This window comes from Dermacentor silvarum, chromosome 1 (assembly GCF_013339745.2).
Source record: "Dermacentor silvarum isolate Dsil-2018 chromosome 1, BIME_Dsil_1.4, whole genome shotgun sequence".
Lineage (NCBI taxonomy): Eukaryota > Metazoa > Arthropoda > Arachnida > Ixodida > Ixodidae > Dermacentor > Dermacentor silvarum.
This window is the reverse complement of record NC_051154.1, coordinates 209,047,168-209,073,543: the sequence shown is the minus strand read 5'-3', so window position 1 is coordinate 209,073,543 and position 26,376 is coordinate 209,047,168. Positions and strand designations below refer to the sequence as shown.

The window sequence follows — 26,376 nt, the reverse complement described above, 5'->3', positions numbered from 1 at the left end:
TGGTTCTTAATGAGCTGCATCATTTTCTCTTGGGTGAAAGGGGGACCGGCAGAGGCTTAGCCCCACATGACATCATAGAAGTCCGCATAACGACCACACAGTGGGCGGTCCGGGCTTGGGAACCGTTTGGGTACATTGTGTGTGGTGCCGCAGGGCTCGGGTAAGTGCTTGTTTGTAGAAGTCTGAGAGTGACTGCCTGGGCCCTGCGCAGCGAGGAGTGCGGCAGAGGCAGGAATCTTCTTGAGGGATAATTATGCTTGCAGATCTCGTTGTACGAGCAGAGAAGCTTGGGTCGCCCAGGAGAGGACGCGTTGCCAGGCGCACGGTCAGTCAAACCTCGTGCAGCCGAGTGCGCCTCCCGGTTGGGGTTGAGCGAGGCATCCTCAATGGTTTCAAGGTGCACAGGAAACCAGGTAAATGAGTGATGTTTGAGGTCTTTAGCATTTTGGCTGATACGTAGGGCCTGGGGAGCCACCATTTCCGTCTGAAAGGCCCTGAAGGCGGCCTTGGAGTCTGAATAAATAGTGTCATGTACACCATCTGTCAATGTAAGAGCAATGGCAACCTGCTCTGCAACGCTAGAACTAGAAGTGCGGATGGTAGCGCAGCTGATGACTTTGGAATCACAGTCGATGACCATTGAGGAGAAGGTTTCTCCTTGAACGTACGAAGCAGCGTCAACGATGCATGTTCGATCCTTGTCCAAGTGGGCACTGGCGAGCAGAGCTTTACCCCTGGCTCGTCTTCGTCCTTCGTTGTAGGTTGGATACATATTGCGTGGCATCCGGTGTATGTAAATCTTGGATCTTATGTCTTTGGGTAGCTTCACAGCGTCGGAACCGACGACCGTGGGGTTACGTCCCGGCATGCCAAGTATCGATCGGCCCGCTGGGGTGCCGGAGAGTTTGACTAACTGAGAAAACTCTTGGGCTTCAACAATTTCTTCGAACGTGTTGCGGATTCCTAACTTGAGGAGGCATTTTGTGTGCGTTTGGACGGGAAGGCCGAGGGCAAGCTTGAAGACTCTTCTGATTAGGGCATTGATCTTGTTGCGCTCTGACACGAGCCAGTTGTACATAGCCGCCGAATAAGTGAGGTGACATAGTACGAATGCGTGGATAATCCGGATCAGATTGTCCTCCCTGATTCCGCGGTACCTGTTGGCGATTCTTCGGATCAGTCCGAGGGCGCTTTCGGTCTTGGAACAAATGCGTTTGACGGTGGCGTGGGGAGCTGCTCGAAGCTCCCCACGCCTGGCACGCTCGAAGCGTCGTCGGCGAATGATGTACGGTGTCTTGAATCTATGCGCACATTCTTTACCGTCGGTAAGGTGCGGACCGCCGCAGGTCTTACATTTTGGGTTGCATTGGTGCTGTTCATCGGGGTTTGGCAGGCCGCATCCCCAACAGATGACGTCACTCGGTGTTGGACAGACATCGGACAAATATTCAGCCCACCTCTTAGTCTAATAACGATCTTTGTGTCTTCTTTGGGAAGAACCGGCATTCGGCTTGCCCTAATAATCTTGGACTTCATCGGTGCGCCGCTAGACTTGTCGCTACGGGGAGCCGAAGGCGTTGCCGCGGCGTTCGGGTTAGCTTCCCGCGATTTGGTACCAGCTCTTCTAGCGCTCGCAGTATCTCTGGTCTAGAGTAACTTCCTCCGCGAGAATATTTTCTCCCTCTACTTGATATTCCGTCATGGTAGTGGACGAGTGGCGCCGAGCCACCCCAGAAGCCGCCTGGGTGGCCAAAATGAGCTAAGCTAAGGCGTGGTCTCCGAAGTTAGGTGCCGCCGACGGTAGCACAGGAATGTCCGTAAACAGGTTAAAAGTCACTCACTGTGGCTGAAAAGGCTATCCACGTGGTCCTTACACCTTCACAGAAAAGATGTGTACAAATAAACATGGACAAGCGACGATTAAATACTAGAAATGTTGGAAAAATGCGGAACCAAATCGAACGCATCTTGACTCGCCGCCGCCAGCGACTTCCTCCCGTTTTAGCCAGAGTAAAATTTTAACTGAAAAGGTCAAGGCAACTAAATAAATGTCACAGTTTCGCCCTAAGGGCGAAGCAATGAATGCGATAGCAACACAGCAATGTCATACGAAGTAAGGTGAGCGGCTTTGATAGCAATATGAATTGTAGTAAACATGAGCTGATTAAGTAAGCAGGTGTGCTGCGGCGTAAGTAGACCGACATGAAGAGAGACTCGATGACCACGAGAAGGCGCGTGTGAAACGGTGGTGTTGATGAGAAGCGCTGCCCGTGGGCAGCGCGTGCGAAGAGACACACCTGTAGCGCTGCACTGCCGATCCGGGCAGCATTGCATGTGTTCCGTGCGTTGGAAAATGTGGCCCGACTATTACTAACCGTGGTGTGAGCGTGCACAAACAAACATGAATAGAACACACTGAATGACTGCAGACAACGACTGTCAAAACGCTGGCAGCAAGCGCATATATACGCCGCAGCGGACGAAGGTACGTGCGGTCTATCGCTTCAACGGAAACTGAGCGGTGAATGCGCATAAAGGTCAGAGCCGTGTGGAGATAAGAGACGGTGCGAGCGAGCGACGAGCGCGGTTGTTGGCAGCGTAGAAATGCGCCTCCCCCCCCCCCCCCCCCCCGCTCCCTCCGGCGCTCGCTTCCCGCTTCCTTGCTTGCGCGTGGAAGATTGAGTGCGTTCGCTCTCCGTGACAGCGTGCGTCCCCGCACGCTTCCGCTCGGGCATACGGCGCGCGGCGAAGATTTTATCTATACGGAACCTCACGGCGACGGCGACGACGACGGCGACGGCGACGGCAGAAATCCGGTGGAAGTGTCCATATAATTGCTATCGCAATAAAAGGAACCTGAAATGGTGTGGGTCACCGAACTCGGGTAATGGCACTTAAGAGGGGGGGGGGGGGGGTAGAATTTGGCCTAGTCTTTTACGCTTGCGCGCTAATGGCGCTTGCCCGTATATGGCGCCTAGCCATTTACGCTTGTGGCTAGGCGCACCAAAGACCACTGAGGGGTAGTGTGAAGCCGCGAAGGAAGTGGAGGAGGAAGGCGCCCACAGGGGGAGAAGAGAATCGCGCGCCGGGGAAAGTACGAAGGAGCGCGTTGAGAGCGTGGCAACCCCGCGCCACCTAGAGGAAAGTCTAGGTCACGTTGAGCGAAGCGGGGAAGGAGAAAAGAGGCCAAGCTTCGCAGAGAAGGAGGGTAGGCGAAGCGTACTGGTTTGAGCTGCTCTGTCAGTTTCTACGGGTTGTGTGCGCGCTATGAAGGTACCGGGTTCGCCTAGCGATCTAGTTGCCGAGCGCCGTGTGAAAAAGACGGAGCAGCTACTCAAGCGGCGGCAGGCAGACCGCGAGTCGACGAACCCCAAAGTCGTCGCATCGGCAGATTGCTTTCAACATACGGCGCGCGCCGCTGCGCAAACTACGCAGTTGCTACCAAAGTACAAGCCACGCCCCCTCCCTCCCGCGCGGCCTTCCCGCTTTCCTCCTTTCTTCGCGTTTCGGCTCACCGCCGCACGCTTTCACTTGCACATACAGCATACGGCGCGCGGGGACGATCCCTTGAACTTTCTACGGATTGCGGCGACCACGACGGCAGAAATGCGCCTGGAGTGTCCATATTGTTGCTGTCGCAATGTCATAGGAACTATTATTTATTATTTGATTTGAAAACATGAACATTTGACAGGAAAGGCAAAGCGAGGAGCAGGTTGGTGATGTGACATGCGTGTCACGCAGCGTCGATACGTGCAAACATTGCATTGCAGTTGCGCTACATTTCACCAGGTAACCCGACATGAAGCAGTTGCATGCTGCATGTAGCTGGATCTGGTTAAGTCAAGCAGGCTAGGTGACTATTTGTCACTAGCCCGTTTCGAAGGGAATGCCAATATACCATCATCATCATCATCAACAACAACAACAACAGCATCGCATCGTGCCACGGGTCAAGGGATGTGAGATCTGCGCCATGTAGTCTGGATGGCTGTGTTTACACTTCGGTACACGTTATGGTGCCTCCTCGCAAAGTACGAACCTCTACTGAAGAAGCAAATCGTAGAGCTACGCGCGCGGCTGCAACCAAGCAACGTCGGGCTCAGCAGACCACTGTGCAGAGCCCGACGTGTTCCGGTGCAAGCCACAGCTCGCCGTCGACGCCGGGCGGACAGTTTAAATTGTTCTCGAGAAGACGACACAAAGAGACTTCGCCGTGAAGAACCTGTAGTGCTTGGTGCAGAAAATTAAACTCCTATAGAGCTGCTTATCCAGCTTACGCTGTGATTGTGATGCATGTGCTGCGCAGGCCTGCGCAGGCTTCTTTTTTTTGCAGGGTGCTATATCCCGGCGCTCTGCTTCGTGCTCTCACAAACTCGGGAAAACCTACAGTACGCCTTTGAACTATTAAGAATATGGTTGATCGTGCTTCTTTAGTCTATTGGTTGCATACTGGCACCAGTTAGTTGACGGGGGTGCCGGCTACGGTAATTACTATCATGCTTTTTTCCTTAAATGTTTGCGTTGTACCGTTCAATTAACATATTACAAACACACAACAGACAGTATGCTTTCGACGTATGCGAATCTTTCTTTAACGTTTTTGAACTGGGAAATAACGCGTCATGAAGAGGACTCAAAGAAAGTCGACAACACAAGCACTGACTAACAACGTTGTTTTTATTGCAACAGGGCAATATACAAAGCGAGCACAGCCCCCCACATGCGTACAAGCCATCCGCAGTGCCCTTTCTATAACGAGTATTTAACTGAATTGAGTATCTATAGGCAAACCAACAAAAAGTTGTGCAACATCATCATGTCCGCAATCAGTAAATCTTATGGAAAACTTTTAGCGACTCTGCAAGATTATCGTTCCTGCAAGAAAAAGGAATGCTAAAGCTAGCGGCAATTCTATGAACCTCTTCAGTGGTACATAACTGACGACAATCAGTGTACATTTAAATGGTGGCGTTCCAGTGCAATGCCAAAGTGGATTACATGTTATTGCAAGTTTCTTCAGATAAGATGCAGTTTGAAGAGGTATTCAATGACGCTTATGCAGCATGACATGCATGTCACCTTCAACAATATTAAACAAAAAATTGTTGATTATTTTTGTTTATTTACATGTAAAAACACAGCTGTATTTGAATTGCGACCTTTTTAATTGGGGCTATCTCATCAGAACATTTGTACACAGTTGCTTCTTGGGCATTATTGGTAGGAACTCTACTGCAGAAAACGAAACTATAGATGGCAACTTACGAGGCTACTGTTGCCGCGATGAAAGCTGTCAAATTTATTTATGATGTCCATCTTCTTCGTTGCAGTGCCCTTTTCGACCTTAGGGAACGTTGTGCTGATATGTGGCAGTTTTTCTTCGGAACCGAAGACGATCGGCAGCTCGTCGCCGGCTGTACCATCGCTCTTCGTACACCGAGTCCTGAAGAGGAGCTCCACCATTCTGCAAGCTGGCGCCTCGCAGTACACATAGAGCAGGTAGGTGAGAAGAAAGCCCCAGGTGAGTATGACCATGGCGAAGGACATCTGCCAGAAAAGTCAGATAGAATGTCATGGTTAACTGAAAACGCCGTGAAAAGAATTTCCGCTCGACTCAAATATGGACCGATTTCACCCAGCTTTTAATTGCTCGGAACTCTGCGTCATGGCCCGTACGACACATGCGACTTATGTGTTGACACTGATCAGTACTAACTGGATTTTTCTTTCCGTAACGATAAACGTCACAGGTACTTCCGTGGCTTCAAATGATGTACGGCGTTATGAATGCATCTGTACGTACGTGGAGAAAAAAAGCGCCCTTTCCCAGATTCAATAGCGTGTCTGTTGCCTGCCAGCAGGGAGCGCAGCGGCAATGCGCGGGCTTGTCGTTTTGACATAAAACAGCGTAGAAGACGATGGAGGGAGGCATGATCGAATCTTATGGTCATCCTCTTGGAAACGTGGTGGTAGATGATTCCATGAAGGTCTTTGTTTTTACGCTTCTGATGCGTTTATTCTCATTCCCTGCAATCCATGGTTCGTGCTAATAAACCATTGAATCAGCATTAAGGTACTTTATTTCCGTAATAAAATAATGTCTTTAAACTCTTCGCATATCCTACTTTTACGCATCAATCGTATTCTCCACTGCCACTTCAGTCGCCTGTCCTTGCTATCTTTAACATAAAAGGCTTCAAGCAAGGTGAGTGTGTGTTCATTTACCACTGAATAGTTACCGCAACGTGCTAACAAAAACATGTTTAAGAGATGCTGGGCTGTTTAAGCACGCTACGCCTCAAAAGTAGTCGATCTGTGGCAAACTTTCTAAAACACCTCTTTCTCAGGCACCTTTATCGGACCTCGAACAGTACGGCACTGCCATTAAAAGCTTTTCTCATTTGATTTCATTCTTTGCTTTTGAGTATCTAGTTCCATAGCTGGCTTGCTCTCAATTGCTCCTACCCAGTGCGCTGAACGTGGCGAACAGCGCATACGACGGAACAAGAGATATGTCTTAAAAAGGACAGTTGTGCGGTTATCTCTTGTCCGGTCGTCTGCGCTGTTCGCCATGTTGAACGAAAACCAACTAACGCAGCTTCCAACTCTGACAAAATTCGCGGTTTTTCAGTGTATCTTTGAAGTTACGTTGTCCACCTCGTTTCCCTGCAGTTGTCCACGCCGTTAACGTGAGAATTACTGCTTAGTTTCTCGGTTATTTTTCGCCAGTGTGAGTCTACGTCTCCGGCGGTATCATGCGTTCGCCCAATTGCACCAAATTCGAAACTCACAAACAGAGAAAAAGTGGTCGCAGTTTCACCTGAAAGGCGAAGCATCAATTGCGATAGCAAACTTGTAGAGAGCTATACGGAGTAATGATATTAGCTTTATCAGCTGTATAAACTTGGACATGCAGCAGCATCGGCAACACGCAGAACTGTTGTCGACGCCATCGGCGTTTTGCCCGCGTTCGCTCAAAATGCGTGCGGCGTTGGTGACTGTTGCCGGAGCCTGTGACATAAATAGGCACTTGGTGCCGCAGCTAAACGTTGCCTCCCTTCCCTCCCCCTCCCCCACGGCTTCTCGCGCGTCGGAAGAAGGTGCGTTTGCTCTACATATGTGGTGATTGTAAAGGAGAAAAGAGACGCCTACTTCTGCAGCCCTTAAGCGAGCACGGCGCGGAACGCGCGTTTGTTCTCCGCCGTGCGTTCACTCCCCGTGAAAGACGCGCCCCTCGCGCCCTTTCACTCGCACATACAGCGTTCGGCGCGCGGCGACGATTTCTTCTCCAAATGACGTCATACGGAACCTCACGGCGACGGCGACGGCGACGGCGACGGCGACGGCGACGGCTACGGCGACGGCGACGCCGACGGCGACGCCGACGGCAGAAATCTGCTTTTGAGTGTCCATATAATTGCTATCGCAATAAAAAGAGGCCGTTGGTGCGCTTCTTTCGCTTCTTCTGCAAGGATAAATAAATATTCAGGCCGTTAAACCTGTCGAATGTAATGTGGAGTGCATTGTACTGGTGACTTTTTCCCCCTATAGAATGTCTTGAATCATGGGGCCTTGATTATTCCGTGCTCGTTTGGCTCTGGATATGTCTGCTGGCTGCAATTAAGCCGCAGTATCGAAGCGAAAATGTGAAGATACAAGCGTGCAGCAAAAGCTACTCCCAGCGCCAAAGTGCATTTAGTGACTGTCGAAGAAGTACTCTGTTGCAAACTTATTGGTTCATACTGAACAAGTAACGTACTGCGTAAATTACACGAAGGCTAGGCCTGCCCTATCTTTCTTTCCGCCAGTGTTCTCTACGCAGTACGTGTTACCTGTTTTGCGACTGTCGTGCATGTTTATGTTTCTTTCGGATGCCTACTGTTGGCGCTGTGACGTTATTTCTTGTATTGCTTGGGCGACGTCACTTCTTTTCGGTTTCTGGAATAAAAATAGAACGTTTCTCTTCGCAGGTAATTAGTTGCGTCAATTTTTCTTCTCCTATATAATCCTACATAATATGAAAGCAGCAACCTGTCGCTCTAGTCCCACCCACCCCTACCTCCTCCTTTATCTGTTTAGTGTCACCTAATAGGTGATTAAAGAAGAATATTAAGTTAAGCTGTAAAAATCAACTGCTCTCCTGAAATGTCAAGACAGCCACTCCTACTGTAAGAAAAGGCTCGGTAAGCTATAAGAGACGCAGAATTTACGGATGCACAGCCACTGCGAAGTTTATGCACGAGCTCGCTTTCACGTAGCAAACTTAGACAGAGTCCGCTCTAATCTAGTTAGCTGCTTATCGTTAAAAAAGATCTGCATTCTATTCCACATAAACCGAAGACCCAAACTAGCAAGTTTCGAGAACCTTTCCCGACCCAAATGGCACAAATGCGAGAAAAAACGGTGGTGTTCCAAACGTGAGAATGACGTGCCTGCCCTGAGGTTTCGGACAGTAATTCAAGAAAGAAACGTGCCACCGAGATTTTTTTTATAGTAGCGATCGACCTTTGTCCGCCACGTGAACGGATGCAGAGGTTTGAAATATTACTTTAAGCATCTAAGCTGATGTACGGCTGGTCTTGAGTTTATTGCCCCCGTAAATCACCAACATAACCTAAAAGCTAGCATTCAATGTTTAATTCAGCGAAACTCCCGCCCCCCCCCCCCCCCGCCCCCGTATTTCTTACTTCAGCTGAATATTTACTCCCTCTCACGTTTAAATGTACTGTTCAATGTGTTGTGTTTTCAGTTTGACATTTTTCTATATAATTCCTGTAAAACATCGAGTGCGTTTGTTTGTACTGGCGCGTATGTATAGATCATGACTTATTATTGGTTTCAATATTCTTGCATGCCATATTGTATTACTTTCCCTTGATGCCATAATTCATAGGATGAGCAACAGTGCACCCAAATAACTAAAAGGAATACAGTGTAAATTACAAAGGCCCCTAATTTTAGTGTCTAGCAAGAGCAAGCCTAATAGTAAATCTACTTCATAGCAATCATTTTCTTTTTAAATACTGACGCTTGGGTTGTTTAGTGTAGTTTCTGTTTCTTGCTGAGCTACAAATTAGTGTGCACATCTTGCAACCTCCTCTGTGTAAAGATAAAACAAGTTCAGATGCATAATGAAAGCACTCACCACGAAGAAGTGCGAGAAGAACATCCTTTCCCTGGAGATGTTCAAAGTGAACTGCATGAAAGGCATGTGCACTAGGTACATGCCTAAGGCCAGCCTGCTGAGGGGACGAAGGGCGCGCCAAGACAGAAACCAGGTCACGAAGCCTGTGGGATCACAAAAAATATTGAAAATGAGAGAGAGAAAGAGACAGCAACGCAATCTTTTTTTTTTGAAATATTAACTTCAGCAGTACCATCGACAGTGATACGTGCTTTTGGCCCCATTTATGGAGGAACACGTTTCGACAAACATGCGCGCCGATATACCGCCGGAGCAGGCCGGCTGTATGCTTGAAATGTTTGCTGTTTTCTAAAGAGTCTTAATTATTTCCCCAAACAACTTTCACGTGTGTTCGTGCTAGAGAGAGAGATAGAAGTGTAAATGGATGGCAGGCATTTTAATCAAGGCTGAGACCTGCCGGGCTAGCCTGCATTAAGGGAAGGGAGTGGGAGGGGAAGATGTAGCGGGGCCTTCATCAATAGCTGACGTGAAGCTTATGCCTTTCAGTGTGACAAGCAAAAAGAACAATCAGTTGAATGTATGTTTAACCCGAAACTTCTCGGTGGACTAGGAAAAGTGATATACAAAATAGTGAAGGTTGCAATATTGCAATGATTCTGGAAGTGGAACGTGCCTCATCGAAAGCTATGCATACTCAAGAGGTAACTGCTTCCACTTCTAAAGGAGAAATTGTCTTGTGTAGTGCGGAAAATAAACAAAGCCGGACATATGTTATGCTAGCGGGTTATAAAGCAAAAGAAGGAACTTGCCACTAACGAGCATTAGAATGTTCCATTGTGCCGGTTGCCCGCCTTTGGGAGGCGCATTTATGAAAGATCGACCATGGTCCACGACCCAGCGCACACTTTTTCCCCGTAATGAGTGTTCGCCAGCACTTGCGGTGGAAATACGAACCAAGTTTAAATAGGGGTGGGAAGCCTAACGATTTTTGTTACCTTCTGCCAGCCAAACGGATTTCAATACAACTTGAGAAGGGGAAGACGTCAAGATGCCCACATCAAGTTTAAGCAAGCGTACCGAAAAGCAGGGTCTACACGGGAGGGTGCACGGAGAGCGCAAGCAGGTTCTTGCGAGTTCTGTGTTTATTATTAAACGGCATGCAAGATTGCAATAGTACTCAAATGCTGCATAAGTAGGTAGCAGAGCTGCGAATACATTTTTATTACTTAATTTATTTTATTTTTCTTAATTATATGACATGGCTGTAAGGAGAACTTGGAATCAGAGTGATGACGGCGACTACGTCTCCCTCAGTCAAACAGTGCATGCCCAAGTTCAGCCGGCTCAAACAAACAAGCAAACAGAACAAAACAAAGAAAAATAATGTAAAATGCTAATTATAGTCGGATCCCGTCGACGCATTGTTCATAGAAATTTCGAGTAAGCACATTGTACGTCCCACCAAACACAAATAGCACAGCAAGTGACGACAATTAGTAACAACACAAATCAAGTAAAAATAGAATTGAAGCATAATCACAGTCAGTTCACATTCAGTTCGAGCAAGCCCCATTGTAGCACAGGAGTGTGCACGTCAAAATAGTTCATACAGAACACACATCAGTTAAGTAATTCTCAGGAATTCTAATCCCTTCAAGGAATTCTTAATTCTAGAGTCTTTTCTGGATTTGACACTTTTATTGCATCTGCCAAACATTACGTCAAAATTAATTTATTTGCGGTTTAAGATCTCACTGCAGGTGTAACAAGGGTGGCGGTGGGTTTCAAAGGAACGCATTGAAGATTTTAACTAAAATTCATTGTCTTTTCGAAGTTTGCCTGAAGAAAAACTTGCAAAGTCAATTTTCGCCCACTGAGCAAACAATTTTTTTTAGGATGCTCATTTCGCTGTCTCTTTAACTAATGTGTGCCATCTCCCTCAATTTTTGCGCTAGAATAGCTCATGCGGGAACACGCCGGGACTTAAACTTTTGCTTAGGGACAAACGTACGGAGAGATGATGGCTTTATTTAGAAGCTGGAGATATTACAGCGAAGCTGTTTATGGCTAGGCTTCCATGCATTTTTCGTGTGCGTGCGCAAAAATGTGGGCCGATCCTGGTGATTGTGCAAAAAGGGTCCAACCGCAATGGCACATACCCCTGTGGACTCTGGGTAGTGGGCTCCGGGGCCTGTAACGCGCCCTTGAACTACCCTTGCCACACCTGGGACTCAAAGAGGTCCCAGGAACAAGGGTAACACGATCGAATCTTAGCCCAAAAGGCCGATCCGCATCGGCCATGTCTACGTTCGCACCGCACTCTATTTGTCTGCGTTCCAACCGCTTGCGTGCCTAGTTTCCTGCCGCTCTTCCGGGGCGGCAGCACAGTCGCGCGTATATATAAGACAAGGTGCCGTTCTCCACTTTGAATTTCACTTCTCCTCCGTCGTCGTAAAGGGGAGGCCGCGTGTAGTGCGCACTCCCGGCGACGAGTGCATTCTCGTCTCTGTCCCAGCTGTCGCTCTTCGTAGGCGCGTTACTCCTTGGGAGTCCGGAATATATACGTGGCCTCCCCATTCTGTATCACCTCTGTGTCGCGTGCTAAACAGCTTCGCTGGTCGTCCATCTTCACAGAATGGCATGGCTCATTTGTTGTCTGACTGACGGCCTGACCTGGCTGCTGCACCTTTTGATTGAGAAATATGTGTATACGTAAGCAAATGCTGTGTGAGGTAATGCATAGCATTTTCAACCACCATGGGGAGGGGGGGGGGGGTTAAAAACGTCTGTTGGCAACACTGCCTGGCGCTGCTTATCCTATAGTGCGCGTGAAAGTGGCATGGGGCGGAGAGTGCAGCGGTAAAGATATAGCGGTAGCGCACCTTTACCGCTCTCTCGGGCATTTCATGCGACAATGCGTGGAGGTGGCGCTTACCTCCTCGCCCTGTGGCACAAGCGAAAGTGACCCAGGCCAGGAACACGGACCACAGGATTCGGTCGAAGAACGCTGTGCACAGCTTGCCAAATTCGGTTGTTGGGGCACTGGTTTGGTACCAAGGCCTCTTAATGCACATGCAGCACAAGCCACTGGCAATGGCGAAGCACCACGCCGCCTTTTGCAACGCCTGGAAGAAGGTGGTCATGAAGCAAATCCAATTTAATATATTTTTTCTACGATAGTATTTTTTTTTAATTTTATTTGAAACGTAGTGCAAACGCGGACGCGTTTGTGCACCGTGGCAAGGAACACGGGGGCCTGAGGGGGCCTGCATTCAAAGCAACACCGAACAGATGCGAGTGCCTCTTAAACTAACGAGCAAGGAGGCGCTTGCTCATGCCTGCAGTCATGTGTTTGCGCAGCTGTTATTCCGCTTACACTGCGACGAAGTTAGTTTTGCACTAATGAGCTTCGTTAAAGCGTCGAAATTAGGTCGTCATACCTCATAAAATATAGGCACGAGCCGCTGCAAACCTGAAACCTAACCGAATGTGAGTGGCGAATGAGAAATAATGTGTTAACTAGCGCATTGCTCCTACGCGTTCATGCTTTGAGCGACCGATGGTGGCGCTACGAACAGCATTACTATATAAGGGATACCAATAAATCATCATCGTCATCATCTGCGGCGTCAGCAAAAGAACTGGCATTTGTCGTCTGCTACTTTCTTAACAAAACGTCGTTTTATGCATTCAAGCTCAAAGTAACTGGAACGCCAATGCAGTTCTCCGCAAAGTTCGGGAATTAATATCTTCGAAACTGGTGTTATCCTGAGAACTTGTTCCAAGTGGATCCACCTTGCAAACTCCACAGGCTAGAATTTGTAAGTTACAATATGCGCCCTAATTTGATTAGTTAAGACTTCATTAGTGAATTTTTGTGAATTAGTCGATTTTGCATTTCAATTTTTTTGTGCAAGTAATGTCCGCCTCTTCGAGTAGACCAGCTCATGAACTAGGAATTGTACTATCTGGCACAGGCAACCTTTAAACATTTTTGAAAAAGTTCGCTCAAACACCCTGTCTGTACATTTTAATGTAGTCACACTCATTGGCGATGCATAAGTGAAGCCATTTCTGCCGCGTAAAATCTGAAAATTTCACTGAGAGTGGTTTATTTCTGCTAACATCAAGATTTATCATGTTTAGTAGTAGTAAAAGTAGTAGTGTAAAGTACACATATATAAATTATTTTCCTGCAAAGAAATCTTACCATTTTTCATTGCAGAAGTTATTGTTAAGTTGGCTTGACACGGCGCAATGATTCTTTTAAGTTCAATGCACTCTTAAGGCTTCAAGAAATTGTAAAATACTACAATTATAAGTCGATGAGGAAAACGTGAACAAGGTGAAAGCAGGAGCCAACGTTCGGACAAATGGAAAGACTTGTCTAAACGTTGGCTCCTGCTTTCACCTTCTTCTCATTTTTCTCGTCGTCTTGAATTTCCATCTACCACCTACCCCGTGTTTTCCCTACAATTATGAGTGGAAGAAGAAAAATAGTCTATTACTTGCTTGCTTACTCTTGAAGGCAAGCAAGCTAGTTGTGAAGCACACACCGAAGCAAGTTTTAAAGCGAAGCTTTATATGGCTAGGCGAAACGAAAAAGTGTCTGTCCGTCGCCTGTGTACAGAAAACTATCATCAGTATTGGCTCGAGCGTCGTCGTCTTCTTCCGCAGCTGGCTTGTTGGCGCCCCTCGTGTTGTGCTCGTGCTCGTGCTCTGCACGCGCTCGTGCCACTGCTCCTGCGATCGTTGTCGTCTTCTTCTACAGCTGGCTCCGTTGCTGCTCATCATTCGAGCGTAGAATTTCACTCGTTCTCATCATCACCATTACGCCGTTCGAGTATTCCTTGCTTCTTTATGCATGGTTTCCTATACGCATACGAGAAAACGAGCTGGCATACCCTGGCTAGCATTTGGGGACCTGCTGTCAGCAAATTCCCTTTCCGTTCTTTAACATTAAAAAAGTAAAATTTTATTGCTGTGCTTAGGTGTTTTTTTTTTTTTTACTTGAGCGACACCAGTTCTTACGCGTGTAGTTTTTCCTACTTTTTAGTGTGACCCCTCATAACCTCGTGGAATAACGAAAAACACTGGCGGTATTTTTAAGGTTCTTCCCTCCGATTGTATTTGTTTCTTTATATACCTGCCACCGACTGCTGGATCCCGTTGATAGAGAAGTCGCAGTTTCGTGAGAGCCAATGACGAAGGGCAAAAATAACTTCAACGTACAGCGCCAACACCTCCTAGATTAGTTTTGTCTAGGAGGTATTGACAGCGCGCGCAGGGACGACACAGAAAGAGAAAATGGGAAATGCATACTTTTTGTTCTTTGCGTGTCATCCATGTGTGTGCTGTAAATTGAAAATCGTGCATCACTAAATCTCGTAAGCTACCACCCTGGCGAAAAGAACGAAAAATAAATTGATGTACAATTACGGCACCAAATGCGAAAGTAACTGCGGTCCTCAAATTCCACCCACTGACAACCTGCCTGGCTGAGACACTGTAGGAGACAAATGAAGAAGAGTACTAACCCTGTGTATTTTTCTTTCCTTGAAGATCGCCGCAACGAAATACGTTAAACAGCCACTGAAGCAGCACACGGCATGATAGTACGGATAAAAAAAGTAGTAGGAACGGGTCCTCAGGAAGGTCCTGCAGAAAGAAAAGCACATTCACGAATGAGACGATCATGCCCGTTCAGTATGGAACGTGTGACCCGTACTGTATATACCCTAAGGTCCGTTTACGTTAGAAGGTGCGCTGCATTTGTGATGCGGCGTGTGATGTCTACATAGGCAGAAGTAGCTGGGGCACGGGACGTTTTTCTGAACGCTTGATTTTCAAGACTTCAATATAACTGCTTTAGTCGGCATCATTCGAGCAGCCATAACGGTTTAGCTTTACTCCCAGCTTTTTTCATCCGCATTCAGGCTCCGTCGTGCGTTGGACGTGAATTTGAAGAACTGTCCTTGTGCTAAAAAAAAAAACTGTTGGTAGCTAGCAAGAGTTCGCTCCGAGCCTCAGGAAGTGTTAGTAAAAAGTCTGACGGCAGCCACTGCGACTATACTTAGTAGCTGCGGAGGCGTGCGCCAGAGGCCAAGAAGAAAAACTAAAAGTGACTGTGGCTTTGAAAGGAGCGGCATTCTGCGTTCTATGCAAGCTTGCACAAAGGTCAATGTCGCGCTTTGGCTTTCAATGTGGCGCTCGCGCCATCATTCGCTGAGCGACGCTACGTATGACTCTTGTGTTCAACCCAAAAGTCCACTCTACAGATTTAACGCCCATGTTGGGCAAGCATCAGTGCCGCTGACAGCGCCAGCACTTTTGGTTTGCTGCTCGCCCGGTTCACTTATTCCAAAATAATTTTACCGTTGGTTTCTCAATGCTATTTCAAAATCGTAGAATAGTGACCGATGATATATGCTGCGCCAGGCTTGGGCGTCACTACTGCTGCGTCGCCATCGGGCGCGCAGTGCATGCAGACGTTCCTCTCTGGTGAATGATAGTGACTTCTTTGGTTCCTAAAATTCAGCTTACAAATGGAATTTTCGAGATTCCGTAGTATGAAGTGATGCTTAGTGACGAAGCATTCACCATTAACTGAAACAGGTCGAACTACGCTGCCAATAGCACGGAGAGCACAACCAACGCAATGTTCGGGATCCTCGGCGTGCAAAAAGTTGTGACACCATCTTTTGGCGAGGGACACCTATGTTGCCGTGGCATACAAAAGTGCAGTAAGTTTTAAGCATTTCAGTTTAATCATACACTATCTTTAAGAGGGTCAATTTGGCTCAAGGCGCTGAACATTATTATTTTCAGTGAGCATGCCATAATTCTGCGTTTGAGTCTCCGGCAGAGTTTATAAAGCTTTCGCCACTCACCTCTGTAAGAGGGTAGATGTCATGTGTTCGGTATGCAGACGCCCGCACCTTGGTGTGAACCTATCGAGAGCCTTAATTGTCCTAGCATCTCATAAGCGAACTGGTTAGCTAGTTCATTCCCCGGGAGCCCCTCGTGGCTATAGAGACGCAGACGAACTCTACTGACCGTTAATCAATTCCAAGAACATTTACAGCAGATGAGGAAATACGAAAGGTGGCGAAAGCGCAGATGGTTGAGGCCACTGAAGCGCTTCTTTTTTTTTTTTTTTTAGGGGAGATCCGCATACATCGAAAAAAGAAAATGCAGAGTGAACAAGTGAAAATGCAGAGAAAAACAGAGTGAATGCTTGTGGTAAACATTATATATATATTGTAAGGAAGATGACGAACGATGACGCAGAGTCAGCAGCATCGGCAGCATCAAGCGCGCAGCAGAAGCTCGAGCGAGAGGACTGTGCTCGGTGCATCCTACGACCCGCTGTCGCTACGAACCCCAATAAATCCCCTTTATAAGTGGTGGAGCCGTGCTGGGTAACGTTCCACTCTACCATCCTGGAACTTCGTTCGCGGACGCTACCCTCTGCCATGCCGGACGCCGACCAGCAGACTCTTCCATCGCCACCCGTCCCTTGCGCTGGCACCGTTCGCCAGCGGGAACCTCCCATCTTCAGCGGAACCGACGACAACGACGTTGAAGAGTGGCTGTCATCTTATGAACGGGTGAGCGTTCACAACAAATGGAATGACTCGGACAAGCTGGCTTACGTATCCTTCTATCTTGCGGGCGTCGCCAGTCTCTGGTTCAGGAATCATGAGAGGGATATCCGAACGTGGTCAGGCGTTCAAGACGTCGATTACCGCAGTATTTGACCGACCCGCCGTCAGGATACTCCGAGCCGAGCAGCGTTTGCGTACACGCGCACAGGACACGGGTGAGACGTTCACCAGCTATATAGAAGACGTCCTCGATTTGTGCAGGCGCGTGAACGCTGCCATGACGGAAGCGGAAAAGATTAAGCACGTCATGAAGGGCATCGATGATGACGCGTTCCAGATGCTTCTGGCCAAGGACCCGCGCACTGTTGGCGACGTTATCAGCTTGTGCCAGAGCTATGATGAATTGCGAAAGCAGCGAGCTCTGACAAGGCGACATCCCACACCTAATGCGGCGTCACTCTGCAGCCTGACCACCGGCCCCGAACAAGCCTCCTTGATAGCCCAAATCAAAGATTTCGTCCGCGAAGAAGTCGCACGACAGCTGTCTCTGGTGTCCATCACTCCGGAGTCTGCCAGCACTTTGCCGTCTCCTCTCCGTAATGTGATCCATGAAGAGGTCACGAAAGCGCTGCCAGCTGTTCACCAGCAGGATGCCATGGCTACACCGTTAACTTATGCTGCGGTTGCTGCAATGGCCCCTCGCAGTGCGCCCGTACCACGTTTCCAGCAGCCTGTGCACCGCCCTCCTCCTGCCGCTCCCTGGGCCAGCACTGCCGTCGCTAACCCGTGGCGTACGCCGGACAATCGCCCTATATGCTTTGCATGTAGGTATCCCGGTCACGTCGCAAGGTTCTGCCGCCGCCGATCGCAGGCGTTCGATGACGATCGACGAGCGTCCTATGTGCCGCCCGATCCAAATGTGCCTTACGGACCCTTCGATCCATCACCACCTCGCTCCCAGACTGATCGCCGTCCTCGCTTCGAACGCTTCCGGTCACCCTCCCCACGTCGCCGATCGCTTTCCCCTATGCGTCAGCGACCCGTCTCTAACGAAGAGGGAAACTAGACGACGCAGTTCCTGAGGCAAGAACTGCGCAAGTGTCGACATGCCGAAGTCCTCTTCCTTTACCTGCCAATGTCATTGATGTGTTTGTCGAAGATGTCGCTACAGTCGCCCTCGTCGATACCGGTGCCGCTATTTCAGTTATGGATGCCAGGTTTTGCCGCTTGCTTGGTAAAGTGACGACGTCTCTGTCTGGATTGTCGCTTCGAACGGCAAGTGCTCAACCCATTCGCCCTACCGCTGCTTGTACAGCCCGTGTAACCATACAGGACGTTTTATACACGATTGAGTTCATAGTTCTTTCATCGTGCTCCCACGCCGTTATTCTAGGATGGGATTTTCTCTCACGCCACAATGCCATCATAAATTGCACTCGGGCTGAGATTGAACTTTCCCACCTTGGTGACCTGGCCTCGGTCGATGCTCATCCTGCCGCTAAACTTCTCGTGCAAGAAGACACCTGTATTCCCCCGTGCTCTTCAGCATTCGTACCGGTCTCGTGTAGTGCTATATCCGACGGGACGGTCTTATTCATGCCCTCTCATCACTTTGTTACCCGAAAAGCGCTTCCTTTGCCCTTTGCAGCTCTTGACCTCGCCGCCGGTGTCAGCACGATGCCCGTTTACAATCATCTTTCGTCGCCGCTATCACTGCTCCGCCGCGAATGCCTTGGTTACGTCGAGTCGGTTGATTCAACCCGAATTGTCTCCGTCCTCGACGAAATGCCTTCTACTGCCGTTCATGCACTGAGTGCCCTCTCCGTAGCCGACTCAGCATGGACAGATGTGTTCAGCCCATTCATCGCCGACGATCTGACACATTCGCAGCGATCTCAACTTCTCGCACTCCTTCAGCACTTCCACCGTTCTTTCGACGTTGCGCAAACATCTCTTGGCCGTGCATCGACAGTCGAGCATCACATCGACACTGGCTCTCACTCACCGCTGCGACAAAGACCATATCGCGTGTCTGCTACGGAACGTCGCGTCATTGCAGAACAGGTCGATGACATGCTTCGTCGGGGCGTCATTCAACCTTCACAGAGCCCATGGGCCTCTCCCGTGGTACTCGTCACGAAGAAAGACGGTTCCATCCGCTTCTGTGTTGATTTTCGACGGTTGAACAAGATTACACTGAAGGACGTCTACCCATTACCACGCATCGATGATGCTCTGGACTGTTTGCAGGGAGCCGAGTTCTTTTCTTCGCTGGATTTGCGGTCAGGCTACTGGCAGGTTCCGATGGCAGAGGCCGATCGCCCGAAAACTGCCTTTGTTACACCAGACGGCTTGTATGAATTCACCGTCATGCCTTTCGGACTTTGCAACGCACCTGCTACGTTCGAAAGAATGATGGATAATGTTCTGCGTGGCCTCAAATGGAAAATTTGTCTTTGCTATCTTGACGACATTGTGGTATTCGCCCCTGATTTCGCAACGCACCTGCTCCGCCTCCAGCACGTACTCACTTGCTTGACCAACGCCGGGTTGCAACTTAACCTGAAGAAATGTCGATTTGCTGTTCGTCAGCTCACAATTTTAGGCCATGTCGTGTCAAAGGAGGGCGTTCGCCCGGATCCCGAGAAGCTACGTGCTGTTACTGCGTTCCCAAAACCTACCACTATCAAAGAGCTACGCAGTTTCATCGGCCTCTGCTCTTACTTTCGGCGATTCGTTCGAAACTTTGCGTCAATTATATCACCTCTCACGCAGCTCCTTGGTGGCTCTAGAGATCTCTCATCATGGTCTCCAGAGTGTGACGACGCCTTCACAACCTTGCGCCGTCTTCTCACGACGCCACCCATTCTTCGCCATTTTGACCCTCAAGCGCCAACCGAACTTCATACTGACGCAAGTGGTGTAGGCCTTGGTGCTGTGTTGGCACAACGTCAACCTGGCCACACAGAATACGTCGTCGCATACGCGAGTCGCACGTTAACCAAGGCGGAGGCCAATTACAGCGTAACAGAAAAGGAGTGTTTGGCCATTGTGTGGGCGCTTGGCAAGTTTCGCCCATATTTATACGGCCGATCTTTTGACGTAGTGACCGACCACCACGCACTATGTTGGCTGTCGACGCTAAAAGACCCATCGGGCCGCCTTGCCCGCTGGGCATTGCGAATTCAAGAATATGACATCCGCGTGGTTTACCGTTCCGGGCGAAAGCACTCCGACGCTGACGCGCTATCCCGATCACCGCTTCCCCCGCAGGCCAGTCACGACTCCTCCTGCGAGTGCACATTGTCATCTCTGGACTTTGACACTATCGCCTCTGCACAGCGTGATGATCCCTGGACTGCATCTCTGTTCGACCTTCTCTCGGATACGTCGAAAGTTCCAGCGTCACGAACGCTTCGGCGCCAAGTTCCTCATTTTGCGATTCGAGACCAGCTACTGTATCGCCGCAACTATGCCCCAGAGGGTCGCACATGGTTACTCGTCATTCCGCGAACCTTGCGATCAGAGATTTGCTCCTCGTTCCACGTCGACCCTCAGTGTGGCCACGCGGGAGTCTTCAAGACCTACGAAAGACTTCGACACCGCTATTACTGGCGGGGAATGTACAATTTTGTTCGCAACTTCGTCCGCTCGTGTCATGAGTGCCAACGTCGCAAAGCGCCACCGCACAACTCCGCCGGTGAACTCCAGCCTTTACAATGCCCATCCCGACCCTTTGATCGCGTGGGCATAGATCTCTACGGGCCACTTCCGTTGACTCCTACCGGCAACAGGTGGATCATCGTTGCGGTAGACCACTTAACACGTTATGCGGAGACTGCTGCTCTACCAAATGCTACAGCGCAGGAGGTCGCCAATTTCATACTACGCCGTTTTCTCCTTCGTCATGGAGGTCCACGTGAACTTTTGAGCGACAGAGGCCGCACCTTCTTATCTGAAGTCATCGAACAACTGCTTGCTGCATGCGCTATTGTTCATCGTAAATGCACTGCCTATCACCCACAGACTAACGGTACCACGGAACGCTTCAACCGAACTCTTGGTGACATGCTCGCCATGTACGTCTCACCTGATCACTCTAATTGGGACCTAGTTCTTCCGTTTGTCACCTACGCCTACAACACCGCGACTCAGGCCACTACCGGATTCTCACCCTTTTACCTTCTTTACGGCCGTCATCCTTCGCACACAATAGACACCATTCTGCCCTACCGGCCGGACCCATCCGAATGCCTGCCGATCTCGGAAGCAGCCAGACACGCCGAAGAATGTCGCCAGCTGGCCCGCCAATTCACCTCAGACGACCAGAACCGTCAAAAAGCCGTTCACGACGCCCGGAACTCGACTCCCAATTTTCTCCCGGGCGCCCTCGTCTGGTTGTTAGTGCCACACCACACGCCTGGGCTCGCTTCAAAACTCCTTCCGAAGTACGACGGGCCATACCGCGTTCTCGAGAGAACATCACCCGTTAATTACCTGGTTGAGCCGCTCACGCCGCCGTCCGACATGCGACGTCGGAACCGTGAAGTCGTTCACGTTCAGCGCCTCAAGCCATATCACCTTTCTATCGTCCTTCCGGACAACTAAGTCGCCAGGATGGCTCCTTTATTTCCGCGGGGCCCTTGTAAGGAAGATGACGAACGATGACGCAGAGTCAGCAGCATCGGCAGCATCAAGCGCGCAGCAGAAGCTCGAGCGAGAGGACTGTGCTCGGTGCATCCTACGACCCGCTGTCGCTACGAACCCCAATAAATCCCCTTTATAATATATATATATATATATATATATATATATATATATATATATTGTTTACGGGTTATTCTGTTAGGAGAGCGTTTATTGGGACACGACGTACCCGACGGTCTTGAGCGCTAGCCTAGGTTCCGTGATCCCTTGGCAAGACGTCCTCTTCTTCCAACCCATCGTATCTGTGTCCCACTACAGCTTATGGAACATACCCAAAAAACACAACACTTTCACCTTGTAACACATCCCCCCGCGCAGACGAAGCCCACCGGGCAAGTAAAACAGCATCTCGAGGGGTACAGGGCTTCAAGCGGGCAACATGAGTCCTTTCAGTCTTTGAAGAGCGTCGACCATTTGAATGGAGGCACGCTATACGGTAATTCAATTCGCTTATACGCTCTAGAACAACATAAGGTCCAACATAATGTGCCAGTAGTTTTTCGCACAACCACGTTTTCTTGTTGGCGTCTATAGCCACACTAAGTCACCTGGATCTATGTGACGTGTCGGCGTCGGGGGTCGTAACGTGCCTTTGAGCGATCTTGTGAAGCAGAGTGCGCAAATAAGCAAGGCGTCGGGCTTTTTCTGCACGACAGATGTCTCAGATATGGAGGCATCATCGTGGTTCATAAATGGGAAAATCGTAGCAAGGGTTATAACGGGCGGCAGGGCGTAAAGGAGAAAGAAGGGGCTGTAGCCGGATGTTTCGTGCTGGGCGGTGTTAAATGCATAAGTCACGAAAGGGTAGAACACTGTCCCAGTTCTTGTGATCTGTTGAGATGTACATGGACACATGTTCGTGAGAGTTTCTGTTGGTGCGTTCCGTAAATTGCCGTTTGTTGGGGATGGTACGGCGTAGAGTGTCGAAAACTTGAACAACATAGACGAAGCATCTCTTCCACGACATGTGCAGTAAACTGTCGCCCACGACCGCTATAACGACTTTAGGAGGGCCCGTGTCGGAGAATGATAAATCGTAGCAAGAAAAGGCACACGGTCGGCTGCAGTACCGATGGTATGGCAGCCGTCTCACAGTAGCGTGTCAGGTGGTCATGCACACAACATCCAACGATTTCCTTAGAGACCTTGGAAACCGGCCGAGAAGGTCGACGCCGACTTGCTCGAATGGAGCCCTTGGGGTGGAACAGGGTGTAATCTACCGGGAGGAGTACTTGTTGGACGCTTGCGACGTTGACATTCGTTGCAGCTAGACACGTACTGCCGCGTCGTCTGATGCATATTGGGCCAGTAAAATCTTTCTTGAAGACGGTAAGCGTTCTAGCTGCTCCCAAATGACCGGAGGTTGGATCATCATGCATAGCCCGCAAGATGGAAGTGCGTAGACTTTTCGGGACCACGAGGAGTTATCGTGAGCTTGTGTTAGAATAGTTCTTCTTATATAGGAGCCCATCACGTGTGCAAAAGCGATTGGCTGGTTGATGTCTTTTTGGCAGCCAGCAGTTGCTTTAAAGTGTCGTTGTTTTGCTGCTCAGTCTTAAAGGTACTTACATAGGAAATGCTGGCTTCATATAAAAGCGGTCGGCGTGCCGTCGACCGCTTTTATATGAAAACGGTGAAGTCGTACTCCTGTAGATGGAGGGTCCAACGTGCAAGTCTACCAGATGGATCACGCAGATTGACAAGCCAGCACAAAGAGTGATGGTCTTGATGATGGTGAAAGGGCGTCCGTACAGGTATGACCGAAAGCGCTGCACTGCGAAAATCACTGCGAGACATTCCTGTTCCGTGACGGTGTATGGCGCTTCGGGCTTGCTTAGAGAGCGACTCGCGTACGCTACGACGTGTTCTTTGGTGTCGAAGCGTTGAATAAGAACAGCGCCGACACCAATACCACTAGCATCCGTGGTGTAGTTCTGTTGGAGCCGCAGGGTCGAAGTGTTTGAGAACGGGATGGGACGTCAAAACGGAACTTCAGTTCACGAAAAGCAGACGCATATTCTGGGGTCCAGTCAAGTTGAACGCCTTCTGAAGCAGACACGTCAGTGGATGCGCGATGTGAGCAAATCCGGGAATAAACAGACGGAAGTATGAGCAAAGGCCCAAGAAGCTTCGCAGCTCTTTTACTGAGCGAGGTTGTGGAAAGGCTTCGACCGCAGCCGTTTTCGCTGGATAGGTCTTATTCCCTCTTTGTCCACTAGGTGGCCTAGAACCAGCGTTTGGCGTTCTCCAAAGCGACATTTCTGGGGAGTTTAATACCAAGCGTGCTTTGCCTAGGCACTCTAGCACAAGATTGAGGCATGCGTTGTGTTCGCAAAACGTGCGTCCGAAAATGACGACATCATCCAAATAACACATGCAGACTTCCCACTTCAACCACGCAGAATGTTGTCCATGAAGCGGTCAAAAGTTGCGGGCGGCGTTACACAGCCCGAACGGCATCACATTAAATTCGAAAAGTCCGTCTGGTGTAACGAATGCCGTTTTTACTTGTCTGCCTTGTGCATCGGAATCTGCCAGTATCCGGACCGCAAGTCTACACTCGAAAAGTATGAGGCCGAAGAAAGGCAATCTATAGCATCATCAATCCGTGGCAAAGGGTATACGTCGTTCTTGATAATGGCGTGAGGCGGCGGTAATCAACGCCAAATCGGCATGTGCCATCTTTCTTTCTGACTAGAATACTTGGGGCTGCCCACGGACTACGCGACTCTTGAATAACGTTTTTCTTTAGCATGTCACGGACTTGGTCATTGATGACCTTGCGCTCCGAAGGGGCCACCCGGTATGGCTTTGTCGCAGAGGCTGGTTGAGATGCAGTGTCTATGCGTGTTGTACACGAGAAGGAGGAAAGGTAGGGGAGTTTCTCGCTGGGAAAAGTCGAACACCGCGACGTGCTTTCGTAGAATATTAGCAGCTCCTGACGTTGGTTCGTACTGAGCGATTTGTTTACCATAGCCATCATGAAGTGTCCGTCGCGCATGCAGCTGAATGGGACTCATCCGTGGCATCGGGGCCTCTGCGAGGATGCGAGCGCCAACACTTGATGTTCACGAATAGCTGCAAGTTTCAGACCCTCTGGTAGTATTGTGGGTTCATTGGAGCAATTTATCGTCCATAAGACAGTACGCCCGTCAATAACCGACAGCGTGCAATAGGGGACCAGAACATTCTTCTTAATGCAACTAAGGGGGACGGGCTCTACGGCAGCATCAAATGTTCTGTCGGTTGCAGGAGAACAGGCGACTGGGACACATTTCGCAGACAACGGCGGTACAACGGTATCTGCAGACACACAAAGGGCACTTTCACTTTCGTAACACGGCGGGTGATCCACAAATACGGCCGGAGGCTCGAATCTACAGTTATTTCACCCGTTCGGGAATCAACATTGGCACCACACAGCTTCAGAAAATCGAGGCCCAGAATTACGTCATGCGTACCTGAGGTAAACTACGAACTCCGCGTTATATGTTTCACTGCCCAAGCTAAGTTTCACACTGCACAGACGTACAGGGTATAATAGTTCTCCACTCACTCCACGAAACATATCGGCACGGTCCCATGAAAACAGCACCTTTCGTCCTAGCAGGCGTTTGAATGCGAGACTCATTACTGAAACGGTCGCTCCTGTGTCCACTAAGGCCATTGTTGAGACACCGTCTACACGCACACACACCTTATTTTTGAACATGAAATTGGCGGAGGTACTTCTGTAAAAATAGAAGACTGTCCGGCGGCCTCACCTCCACGGCCGCGCTGACTAGTTTTTCGGCGAAGGCGACGGGTAGCTGCGCCGGGATACGGTGACCGGTGTACGCGAGGAGCAGGCGGTGGTGTCAAGCTGCGATCGGAGGCAGGGGAACGGTTTCGCAGTGTTCCCGGGTCTCGTTGGACATACGGCTTTGATAGGTGTACGCACGGCCAACGCGTTGCTGGCCAGGTATTGTTGATCGGTCGTACCTCGGCGTTGGTGGCGTGGTGGGGCCGCGTTACAGTATCTGGCAATGTGGCCTCGACACCACAGTTGTAGCACAAGGAGAGGGCGATGGACAAAATGTCGCTCAAAGCGCTCAGCCGCAGAGGTCGTCGAACTGGGTACATCATGTCAGTACGCTGAACAGGAGCCGTACGCCACTGTGTACCACGGTTGGGTTGAAAGCGTTGCCCATATCGCTGTTCTGACGGACACTCTCCGGATGTACCCACGTAGTACCAGCCACATCGACGTCCGTGACACACACAGATGGTGGAAAAGTAGCGCATGATGCTGCGGGCGCTGAGTGAGATACTGGATACGTAGCCGGCGGTTGAACCGTGTTGTACATTATTTCATTGTGCCGCCGCAGTTCTTCGCGTACTATTTCCCGGATAGTAGAGGCAAGGTCAGGGGACAGGCTCGTATCGACGCTGGTGACAGTGGGCACGTTTGCCAGTCTCCACATTTGGGTGCGATATGACGGGTCCTCAACGTCTCAAATGTGCGGCAGTGACGCAAACATCAGAGACGGAGGTGAGGTCTTCTCTACATATCAGGAAATTGTAGACGTCTTCCGCGATACCTTTCAAAAGATGCCCGACTCGATCTTCTTCAGACATCCGTGGGTTTACGATCTTGCACAGCTTGAGCACCACTTCTATATAATTAGTGCATGTCTCTCCCAGACTGAGCTCTTTGGGCAAGCGTTCGCTCCGCACTTTCTTTTTTGCATCAGAGTCGCCAAAACATTTTCCAATTTCCTCAACAAACCGTTCCACGTTGTTAAAGACTCTTCGTGATTCTCGAACCACATCAGTGCGGTTTCTCTTTCATAAATAGGACGACGTTGTCAAGCATGGTGCCGAGTTCCAGTTGTTATATCGCTCACCCGATTGTATGCGTAAGCCTCGTCCACG

At 49.6% G+C, this 26,376-nt stretch overlaps 1 protein-coding gene across 2 annotated transcripts in view; it reads right to left on the bottom strand.

The window, feature by feature from the left end:
- Nucleotides 1–4,829: 4,829 nt before the first annotated feature.
- The window catches only part of LOC119436705 (nose resistant to fluoxetine protein 6), a 263,357-nt gene continuing 241,810 nt past the window's right edge, over nt 4,830–26,376 (bottom strand). Inside the window, exons 12-15 of one of the 2 annotated variants that reach the window (XM_049659799.1) lie at nt 14,686–14,806; nt 12,084–12,273; nt 9,149–9,291; nt 4,830–5,550 (exon numbers count right to left, since the gene is read on the bottom strand). In XM_049659799.1, the coding sequence (XP_049515756.1) occupies nt 5,251–5,550; nt 9,149–9,291; nt 12,084–12,273; nt 14,686–14,806 (754 nt within the window). In that variant the 3' untranslated portion in view covers nt 4,830–5,250. Of the gene's footprint in view, nt 5,551–9,148; nt 9,292–12,083; nt 12,274–14,685; nt 14,807–26,376 lie in introns of those variants that run through there. The other variant, XM_049659804.1, reaches the window with a different exon arrangement.